Raw genomic sequence first — 11,836 nt, 5'->3', positions numbered from 1 at the left:
GGTGTGATATTTGGGAAAACAAAGGTTGCTGTAGCAGAGCTATCAGAAGCCATTTCAAGATGAGTGATTTCAAAGTGAGTAGGATTGAAAAGAGGGATGAGCCAAAGGCTCTGATACCAAGTTAAGAGAGTTTAGAAAACAAGTTAAAAGAGTTTGGAGAATTCTCTGTTTTGGAAAACTTACCAAAGCAGAGTAGTTTCATATGTATATATAATAACAAGAGATCAGAGTTTTGTACAATGGTTACAAATGAATCTGTGCAATACAAGGTGAAAAAGGAAACTGTCAGAGAGACTTTACAAATGAGAAAAACAAGCAAAGGACTGGAACTACAATAAAGAAATCCTAGCTACTGCTGGCAGGAACTAGTGTGGTTGTGCAGCAGTTGGTTGTGGGACAAAGACCAGGAAGTGTAAGCTTGAAATGAGGAGAAGGGTGGCTGCTGTCATGCGTGATTTCTGGTGGTTATTGTTGCAGTTCTGCATGCTTGATTGCTGGAACTGCTGCTACTACATGCTTGTTTCCTGGAGCAGTTTCTGGTGCTATCTTTATATTGTTAACACCCCGGACTCTCTGGCAATTCTTATTGCATGAGATTTCACTTCTGAACCCTTGGAGATTTTGGAAAACGTTAACAGAGGAAGTGAAAAAGTCACCATCACAAACTCAAAATGCTTTGCTGGTTGTGGCTGTACTTATCGCAACTATAACCTACCAAGCCATACCAAGTCCTCCCAATGGCTTTTATAACGGCACAGATTACTCTGCTGCTAAAATATCAAACAATTTACAAGAATTCATTCCATTCATGGTTCCCACTTCAATTGGATTTTTTGCATCGCTTGCAGTGATTATTTTAGTTATGGATGGGTTTCCACTCAAAGCATTGTTGGGGATCGCTGTGCGTTGCATGGCTGCAAGTTATTTTTGCGGGCTTTTGTTGATTGGACCTACTGGTTTAAATGCTTCACACTGGGCAATGACAATAATAGGAATAATGGTCCTCATGGACTTATTTCGCTTCGGCTACTGGTTAGTCAAGAGATGGTCCAAAGAAATTAGAAATAGAAGAAGAATGTAACGATGTCCGAGAACCTTTTTGTGTGCTTTCACTTTACTAATAGTAGTGTTGCATCTATGGTTGGGAAAGCCATGAGAAAGCAAGAATTAAGTTTGTTTGTTTGGAAGTATGTGCCTTCACTTTCACTTTGCTATTTTCTATTTCTTTGCTAAGTAGACTATGTTATGTTACGGAATAAATCTCTACAGCAAGTCATCAAGCCATATCATCCACGCTAGTCTGCACGGCAAGCCAAATCTTTGCAGAGAGGATCCCTAACATGTTAGACTTTTGGATAGTTATTTCCAGTATTGTATTTAAAGTTTGTTAATATTCTAAGAAATTATCTATCTTTTCAACCAAATGTCACCATCAGTGTTGTGGAGGAGTCTGGCCGCTTGAAGTGCCAGAAATTTAACCGTAAAATTAATCATTTTTCTTTAAAAAACCCTAACAAAGAAGAAAACCCTAAAAGAAGCGAGAAAGAGAGAGAGAGAGAGAGAGAGAGAGAGAGAGAGAGAGGAGAAGAAGTTGGAGATGTGATCGACGGTTTTCAAAAGTTTCTTCAAATAAATGAAATTAAGATAATCGTTCTGACATTTGATTCAATTGAAAAACTTTAAAACATTGCTTAAAAATGTGTGTTTTGATTGAAATACTCAAACACACAATTTTACTTAAAAAGAGATACTTTGCTGCAGGGTTGTATATACCGATGCGAATGTGGTTATTAGCAATATCTACATCCGTATATATTATGTGATTACTAATCGCTATCTGCATTTCAAGTAGTGAACCTTCTGGACTTATTTTTCATCTTTTGGGGCTCTATTATGGCTTATTTTTTAATTAAACGATTTTAAAATTATTTTGGTCCTTTTTTTAGTGTTTTCGGCATATTTTGATTTTTCTTTTTTAAGCCGTAACATTTTAGATGAAATCCATATCTAAATTCCATTGGTCCCTTGAAGTGCCGAAGTTGTTCTTTCTTGACGAAATTACCATCATCAAATATATATCTAGGGTCACAACAATGATCTTCCTACCCCTTTGAAAACAAAAACAAAAACCCCAATTGGAAAATGCATAGGTGTTGCGGCTGTTTGAGTAATGAACGATAGGAGGTTCGAAAAAAAAGTTAGTTGTTCCTCTCAATTTTGGATTAAGATCCTCTTAAATTATTTGTCCGAATTTGAGAAAATTTGAACAGGTAATTGTGAGATCGAGACCACTTATCTGACCAAATAAAAATTAGATTGTCTACCCACTTATCCGGTTAGGTAGGTCCCATAAGTGGTCTCTTATAATCATCTGTCCAGATTCTCTCAAATTTGAATAAATAATTTGAGAGGATGCTAATCCCTCGATTTTGGCTTTGTTTAGTTTATAGGGACGTATCGAAGATGACATTGCATGCTTACGTGGAGCCAAATGACCAGATGGAAAACTAATTTGACAGTATTTAATAATATGACAATAATTAATTATTTGGAGATGCTACATGTAACGCAATGTGATTGAACTAATTGGATTTTTTTTACATGCGGCAAGCTGCCCACTAACAAAAGTAAACAAGTAGACAGAAGGACTAATTTTACACGGTCAGAAAGTTGAAGAGACTATTCTGATAAACACAAAAACCACCGACACCAATTATGTATTTAATTAGCACTTATTTATAACATTACAACCGAATTAATTAAGCACTATAATTTAGATAAATATGTTGCTTTAATAAGTTTTGAGGCTTAGCTTCGGTTTCTGCATCGATCAGTAGGTTCACCAGATTAAGGGCAGCAGCTACGGTAGCCCCCGCCACTTTCATAGTTATAATTACAACAACCATTCTTGCAGGAATGATTGCCACCATGTTTACTTTGGGCTCCACCACCATCGTAATAATCTACTCCGTAATTGGACTCTTTGGTGGCTTCCACCGAAAGTACCCCAAATTTCTTGAAAAAAAAAATTTATATGGTTGAAAAAACAAAAATTCTAAAAAAAATGTATATTTTTAATCATTGGCCCCTTCTCAACAATATAAACAAAATGAAAATAGTAGACTATGTTTGATTCCCGAGAAATTGAGGAACAAAAAACTATTGAACTCTCAAAAGAAAATGAAAAAAGAACCCCAAATGCTAACCATTTGAGCGCGTGTGTTTCGGGTGCGTGCCAGCGGTGATTACTGACTGTCCGATCCAGGACCTGCCATTCTTGGACATGCTAAGATGGTAGGAGATTGCGTTGTTTGTGCCTGTGGGAGGGTTCAAGGAACTGAAACGTGTCTTGGGGCGCACATACGGTGACCGACTCGAGCAAATGAGCAAATTAGGTGTGAAGGCGAGTCGGCACTTTGTGTGGAACAAGGTGCCACAGCCGTTGGAGTCGTTTCATACGGTGATGTATGAGTTGTGGCTGAGACGGCATACCATCAGATACCCTTGGAGAGAATGGGATCAAGGAACCCAGAAATCTCGGGTGGATGATGGACTTCCTTTTAGGCCGTTGTGTAGATTTTGTTGACTTGGTTAGTCAAACTTGGATGGTGGACCACGAAAACTGGATTGTGGTAATTAATCAAGCGATTTTTTTAAGTAATTTCCTAATACATGATCTCCTCCAATTTTTTAAGATCAAATTATATAAATTTAAGGTCTTTAATGCATGCATGAAAAATTTTACATATTAAAAATGTGATATGTTAATAATAAAAATTGAGTATATTTTTATCAGGTTCTTACACTTTATTTCATATAAATAACTATAAGCAAAAAACTGTCTTTTGGTTTAGTAAAGAAAAAACGCCTCTTCAAAAGTGAAGAAAAAATATTTTGGATTAATTTTTTTTTTTATTGCCTCGCTAACATGTTACGAAGGGCAAATTTAAGGAGGGCCGGTATAAGTCATAGTCTCCCTCAATTAAAAAAAAAAAAAAAAAAAAAAAAAAAAAAAAAAAAAAAAAAAATTGGCCTACTGCCCCTACCAAAAATTTTTTTAGCCCTTGGCCCCTACCCATAAAAGTTTCTGGCTCCGTCCCTGCCTGACAAACTAGGTTGAAACTCAACAACTGTGCCCATTCTTGGTCCAGGTGCTGCCATCTTCTACTTGTCCATTGTGTTTTGGAAAATCCAGATGATTCAAAGATAAAGCTTTTCTTTGTTTCTCGTTCAAGCACTTCAAAGCCCCAAGTCTAAACTTATTTTGTTAATGAAAAAAGAAATTGTCCACATTAGAAAACATCCTCTCTTTCTCGCCAAATTAATTTCGGCTACTGTCGCCGAAATCCGATCAGTGCTACCGGAATCTCATCGCCGGTCGTTTTCACCGACAATATTTTTTTTGTACAAGCAAAACATCAAAATTCTTAAAGAAATCATTTATTTTTTGAAAATATTGTTCGCTGAAAAATATTTACGTCTTAGCAACGTGAACCTGAAGAAATGTTTCTTGAGTACTTTTAGCTCGGAATACGCACATGAACTTTCAAACTTGTTCATGTTTTCTAAATATCTTCAAATTGTCGTAGAAAAAAACATAATTTTTAGGATACAAACATATTAACATGGACTAGTTTAGTTTAGTTTTTTGTTTTTTTTTTTTGAAAAAAAAGTGATCAAATCGGATGAGTAATTTGTAATTTAGGACAATCACAAAAACCAATAATATAATTTTTCTTTTTCTTTTTTTACATGTAGCCAACAACCCACTAACTAAAGTAGACGGAAGGATTAATTTTACACTATCATAAAGTCGAAGGACTAATTTGATAAAGACCAAAAGCATTAGGACCAATTTTATATTTAACCCTTATTTATAACATTACAACGGAATTGAACATCAAATATATAATTTTTTTTCTTTTTTTACATGTCCACACAAGAGGGGAGAGGGGGATTCGAACTAGTGATCTCCGTTTCATTAGACATGGTCCCCAGCCGATTGAAACCACATATATAATTTAGATAATTATGTTGCTTAGTTTTGAAGCTTGGCTTCGGTTTCTGCACCAGGAGGGGAACAATGCCCCGAACCTTCGACGGGGCAGGGATGTCTGCCGCCGTTCCCACCTGAAAGAATTCTAGGATCTCGAGAGGGTCCACCTTGGTATCCCCCATATCCACCACCTATGTATCCTCCATATCCGCCAGCAGGTTTTCCGCCAAATTCACCATATTTGGTATCATCTACTCCATTGGCCTCTTTGGTAGCATCCACTGCACGGGCGAAGAAACATGGTACGTACGTAGTATGATGTAATTGTCTTTTATATATATATATATATATATATATATATATATATATATATATATATATTGTGACAATGTTGACATTAATTAAGACATGCATATATGCACATAATGAAAAACACAAGTTATTAGCTAGTGATCAAAAATTGTAACAAACATTTTATTTATTTTTATCAAGGTATCCCCCGACCTTTTTATAGCTTTGATGTACCTCGTTCACTGAACGACTGATCCATTTTGCGGTAGTCGAACCTTCTGAGTGCAAGGACCAACTACTAAGACCAAGGACTAAGTTCTGTACTCCATGTGAACCGCTACTATCTGCATGGAGTGCTTGAAACACGGGTTATGAGTGCAAGGACCAACTACTAAGACCAAGGACTAAGTTCTGTACTCCATGTGAACCGCTACTATCTGCATGGAGTGCTTGAAACGCGGGTTATGACCGAGTGGCTGACCTCAAGAGAAAAGTAGCACCTAATAAGTCTCGAACTCATGAGTATCATACCCTAAAAATCCCAAGCCTTAACCACTAGGCCACCCCCTTAGGGTTAGTTGTATCAAACTTATATGTATATATGCTGCCACAGAAAAACAAACATCAAATGCTTCCCGATCTTTAGATCATGCTTACACCGATTTACGTACAATAATATTATACAATTCTGTGCTTCAATATATTACATGTTTCAGAAGTCCTACCAAAAATAAAAAAATAAAAAAAATTTACTTATTCTATTCGTAAGCAAACGCAGATATTTTAAGTGATGACAACACCTGATCATTGTAACACAGCAAAATTACGTTATGAGTGATCCCAACATATATACCTTTTCCCTGGTCAGAGGAAGTCTTAGCCAGGTCTCTCGCTGACACCTCCGAAGAGTCGAGAAGAACAATAGCTAACAAAAGACCTAGCAAAAGAAAGGCCTTGGAGTTGGAACCCATTTTTCTTAGCAAACAGAACTGTTAATCAAAGAAATTGTTGGAAAGTGATGACAAGATCAGCCTTTCCTTTCATTATTTGTAGGCCAAAATTAAAGAGATCGAGCACGTGAAAAAAGTTATGTGGAAGGCCCCACAATATTGTCGTTAGTTGTTGATCGAGTTGTGTCCTTCATATCATGCAATCGTATTTTTATCACGTTTAACTATTTGTATTCGCAACTTTATTACGGTTATTTTCTGCTATTCGTATATGGGGCAATGTGCATTTTGAATTACTATATAAATATATATATAAGATTAAATAATGCAGTTATTACTATATGCAAGCTTAAATAAATTAATATTTCACTTGTTATACAATTTACGATTATCAGTCATAAAATGTTATTGTCTCATAGAATAATCAGAATTTAAATTACTTAAAGAAAAGTTAAAAAGTAAATGTATTGAGGTATGACTTTAATATTCTCACATAAACTTTGAGAGTATAAAAAGAACATAAAAAAATGGTATCTACCATTACTTTTTCTTAAAATACGACATCAAGTGCCCATAAAGAGTCAATTAACGAGTTAATTAATTTCCTTTTTAATGCAATTCCAAAGCCACAATAATTTCTGGTAACTAAACACATTATTGTAAAAATGTGTGAAAGAAATTTATTTTGAATAAAAATTTCCTCCAAACTAGTCTAAAAGATATTTCTTCCGATCCATTCTAGTAAAATGCCAAATGTCCCCTTCCATACGAAAATTAAAAAGCACATGTTTTCTTTAAAATACTTTAACACCGTTCACTCCTTCATCCACTAACAACTCTAACGCTTTCTCACCCAATGTCTCTGATGAAATTTTGAGAAACGTACCCAAACATGCATGAAGAAGCCCAAGAGTGACGACAGCAACAAACCTTACTGGTTTAGATTTTCTTGGCAGAGAAATGATTGTTGTAGTGGGTCGGAGGAAAATCTGTCCATTTCTTTCAAATTTCATCATGAACTGCTTTTTTATTTTCTTCCATATTCCTTCAAGGTCTCTCAGCGTTCAACAAGTCTTTGGATGGAAAGAGAGACAAAATTGACGAATGATGATTCTGGAAATTTCAACCCCTCAAAGCGGAAAACGTGATCATGTAGAATTCAAAGTCTCATTATCATCCATATTCCATTCCCTAACTTCCTCAAATTTGTCTATTTTATTGGATTGAGATCAGGCCAATACTTATAATGGCCTATGCAATAATTCTATTTTGACCGTTTATTTTTAAATGAATGGTTTTTTTTTTTTTTTTTTTGGACATATCCACACAAAATGAAGGAAGGAGATTCGAAGTAATGACCATCGCTTCATGAATGGTTTATACTATGTCATGTACGTTGTTAAAGTAATAATTAAATGATTAAATTTATCTTTTCCTATCTGCTTAAATTTTTAGGCATAGATACTGTTAGTCTAAATTTCTTGCTTTTTTAGTATTATTTTATTTTTTTTATGCCTTAAATTCTACCGTTTAGTTTTGTTGGGCCTTGCCCTTTAGACTAAGCATCTATGGGGTAGTTAATTTACACTAACGCATAAAAGCCGGATCCCCTAATAGCCAATTAGCTACCTAATAGTCAATTAGTAATTGACTAGCGCTAGTCAATTGACTAGCTAGGAACCACCTCGGACGTTTCCTTTCCTACCTTGCCTTTTGAAAATATGAAAGACAACTCAACAACCAACCACACAATGTTGTCGGGCCTTCCAAATTAATTAATGGTTTCGCGTGCTCTCTTTAATATTAAACTATAAATAAAGAAAAGAATTGGAAGACTGATTTATCATCATCCTCCAATATTTTCTTTGTTTAACGTACGTACAGTTCTGTTTTCTAATAAGCAAAATGGGTTCCAAGGCTTTTCCTCTGCTAGGTCTTTTGCTGGCAGCCATTGTTCTTCTCATCATCTCTTCGGAAGTGGCAGCGAGGGACCTGGCTCAGACTTCCTAGCTTCGACCATAAAAATAGTAATGTTGTTCCGTGCTACTAATGTCCACGCAGTTTTCGTTTTGTGTGAACGTAACATGCAATGATAAATATTGGTGTCATATATTGTTCCATGCATGAGCTTAATTAAAATATTACTGCGTTTGCTTAAAAACTGAATTCCTAAAGCATGCATGTTATTGAAGCACATAATTGTAAAATTTTATCCAAAGAGCAGCATATTTGATTTTTTTTTTAAAAAAAATAAAAAATAAACATAAAATTGTGGCAGTATACTTCAACTTGATCACCAATAACTTATGTTTTTCATCATGTGTACGTACGTGGCCATCAAAGAGTCCAATGGAATATATGTCCGCCCCGGGCCCGGGGGCATTAGAAGTGGAATTGGCGGAAAACGTACATTCCTGCAATGGTGGTTGTTGTGATTATTATAACTTGGACATCGGCGGGGCACGAGCTGCCTTAGATGCTGCCCATAATCTGGTGAAGCTACTTATGCAGAAACCGAAGCCAAGCCTCAAAACTATAGCAACATATTTATCTAAATTATATATGGTGCTCAATTCCCTTTTCCATTAGGATTATGTTTAATTCCCTTTTCCAATTAAGATTTGTTTTCCTTTTCGTTGTTAAATTAAGAGGTACCTATCATATATAAAGGCCTCTAGTCTTTATTATTTGGCAATCAAGTTTTAAAATATTAATTAAATTTAAGTCATTCGAAATTATTTTTCTGTTTGTTTATTTGTGACAATTAAAGCCTTTCTCTTCCCTATTTATTAATTTATCTTTTCCTGAATTCCCTTTTTAATATTCAATTCTTAGTTATAACATTATAAATATGCGCTAAATACATAATTGTTGTCGACGGTGGTTTTACTATTATTTATCAGAATAGTCTCTTAAACTTTTTAAGTGTAAAATTAATCCTTCTGTCTACTTTTGTTAGTGGGCTGTTACCTCGTGTAAAAAAAAAAAAATTCCAATTAGATCATCATCTGGCTCCACGTAAGCCTGCGATGTCATCCTCGACATGTCCTTATAAACTAAACGAATCCAAAATCAAGAGATTAGCATCCTCTCAAATTATTTATTCGAAGTTGAGAGAATTCGGCACTACAAAAAAACCGGTGTTTACTGATAAATGTTTACCAAATAAGCTATCTCTAATTTCCTTCTCATTGCGTAGTGAAAAGAGAGAGCTCTGTGGATTGATTGAACGTGCCAGTTAACTCTGGTGGATCCTAAGTCCTGTGATTTTATCAGATTAATCAAAGAAACAGCAGAGTAGGAAATTAAAAGTCCAAGGCTGTTCCTAGTCAATTAGACTTTTCCTACGTACCCTGCTTTTAGAAAATATGAAACACAACTCAACAACCAACTACAATATTATGGGCCTTCGAAATTAATGAATTTGCGCGAGCTCTTTAATGTTGACCTATAAATAGAGAAAATAAAGACTGATTTTATCATCATCCTCATTCCTCCAATATTTTCTTTGTTTAACAGTTCTGTTTTCTAATAAGAAAAATGGGTTCCAAGGCTTTTCCTTTGCTAGGTCTTTTGTTGGCAGCCATTGTTCTTCTCATCATCTCTTCGGAGGTGGCAGCGAGGGACCTGGCTCAGACTTACTCTAACCAGGAAAATGGTATACCGCGCGTTGTTCCGTGCTACTAATTTCCACGCAGTTTTCGTTTTGCGTAAACGTAACAATGATAAATGGTGTCATATATTGTTCCATGAGCTTAAAAAAACTGCGTTTCCTTACAAATAGAATTCCTGAAGCATGCATGTTATTGAAGCCCAGAATTGTAAAGTGTTATCTGAAGATCGAGCAGCATTTGATGTTTGTTTGTTTGTTTTAAACAAAAACAAAACAAATTTGTGGCAGTATACTTACAATTTGATCACTAATAACTTGTGTTTTCATGATCATGTGTGTTAATTAATGTCAATAATATCACAATAAGACAATTATATATATCGTACAAACATCTTTCTTCGCACTTTCAGTGGAGGCCACCAAAGAGTCCAATTATGGAGTAGATGATTACAATTATTCCAATAGTACGTGGGTTTGGTGGGAAACATTCCTGCAAGAATGGTTGCTGTAATTATAACTATGAAAGTGGCGGGGGCTGCCGTAGATGCTGCCCTTAATTAATCTGGTGATGCTACTTTTGCAGAAACCGAAGCCAAGCCTCAAAACTAAAGCAACATATTTATCTAAAGTATGGTGTTCAATTCCGTAGTAATTAATGTTATAAATAAGTGCTAAATACAAAATTGGTGTTGGTGGTTTCAGTGTTTATCAGATTAGCCTTTAGACTTTCTTATAGTGTAAAATTAATCCTTCCGTACGTCTACCACGTGTAAAGAAAAGCCAGTTAGTCCAACACTCCCCTTTCCCTATAAATACAGCCCCCCTATGTCCTTTATACACCACCGCTTCCCACCCTATATATTGAGAGAGAGAGAGAGAGAGAGAGGGAGGAGCTTTTGAGGTTGTTCCACCCTCACTAAGGTAAATCTAGCTTGGTGCCTAACTCGATTTTCATGTTATTAGTATTCTGTCCTTATGACTTATTATGTTTTTGACAAATTTTAAGCACACTATAATGAGTCTTATAGATTGTCACTTTTTAAAAGAAAATGGTAAACTAACTTTTAATTTCCATGATCCATCACGTTGATGTGTTTTAACATGTTTTTATTCGGGTATTAGAAGTTAGGGTTATGAGTTACGTTTTGGGTAAAAGATTTAAGTCTTTCAAGCATTCAAGTACCATTCGAATGTTCCACAGCCCCTAGCTGAACGTTTGACGATACCCAATATCACTAATTTTTGATGGTTTAATATGTACATCTAACTCTTTATTAGGGTATTATGTGTATATATAGGTTAGACTTTTGAGTGGTTATTTATAATGTTAGAATGTGTATCGTAGTAGCGGGAATCCAAGATGTCCGAGCTTATGGATTAGCAGACGTGGTAAGTAAACACTTACAAAACTTGTCTCGCTTTAACGTGTGATATATCAGCGAATTGAACATGTTTTATTTCCTTAATAATATGTCATAAGCCTGTTAATTTTATAATATTTTTATAACTGTTCCAAGATAGTATTACTTTTTTTTATTATGCCAAGAAATGAATTATATTAAATTGCATCATATGATATGGTACACCGATACGTGCGGTAGGACGACCATAAGTTTACTATACGGGCTTAACCCTATGGTTACAGAGGTTACTTTGATGTTATGATAGGCCTTGGATCCCATTATTGTTTTTGTGACTAGCGTACTTTACTTCAATAGGGGTTACAGTTATGGTTTTGATAGTAGCGTGGGCCACTCGAGATCGGACTCAGTCGGGCTGCTAGTATACGACCGTATGCGTTCAATATCCGGGCACTGTTGTTGTATTGCAGGTCCTTTGGAATAGCGCTGTAGAACCTTAGATTGTTTTGTAATTCTGCATACGTAACATGTATAGCAGTAGTTGTATTTATAGAAGAATCTGAAACATCTAGATAATCGCTTGATGTGTTTTACACGAAACAAACTATCTATCTAATCTGAACGT

The 11,836-nt window shown here is 35.5% G+C and overlaps 2 protein-coding genes across 2 annotated transcripts; one reads left to right on the top strand and one right to left on the bottom strand.

Moving 5' to 3' along the window:
* Window positions 1–249: 249 nt before the first annotated feature.
* Window positions 250–1,081, top strand: LOC133859420 (uncharacterized). The gene is made up of 2 exons (XM_062294820.1): window positions 250–269; window positions 478–1,081. The coding sequence occupies exons 1-2, from the start codon at window positions 250–252 to the stop codon at window positions 1,079–1,081; spliced, it is 624 nt and encodes a 207-aa protein (XP_062150804.1).
* A 3,957-nt stretch (window positions 1,082–5,038) lies between these two features.
* Window positions 5,039–6,258, bottom strand: LOC133859412 (glycine-rich protein DC7.1-like). Its single transcript, XM_062294814.1, has 2 exons — window positions 6,141–6,258; window positions 5,039–5,277 (listed from the first exon to the last, which is right to left on the bottom strand). Exons 1-2 carry the CDS (start codon window positions 6,256–6,258, stop codon window positions 5,039–5,041), a joined length of 357 nt encoding a protein of 118 aa, XP_062150798.1.
* Window positions 6,259–11,836: the final 5,578 nt, after the last annotated feature.

This window comes from Alnus glutinosa, chromosome 2 (genome assembly GCF_958979055.1).
Source record: "Alnus glutinosa chromosome 2, dhAlnGlut1.1, whole genome shotgun sequence".
Lineage (NCBI taxonomy): Eukaryota > Viridiplantae > Streptophyta > Magnoliopsida > Fagales > Betulaceae > Alnus > Alnus glutinosa.
Note: the sequence above shows the minus strand (reverse complement) of the source record. Positions and strands in the feature narration are given on the sequence as shown.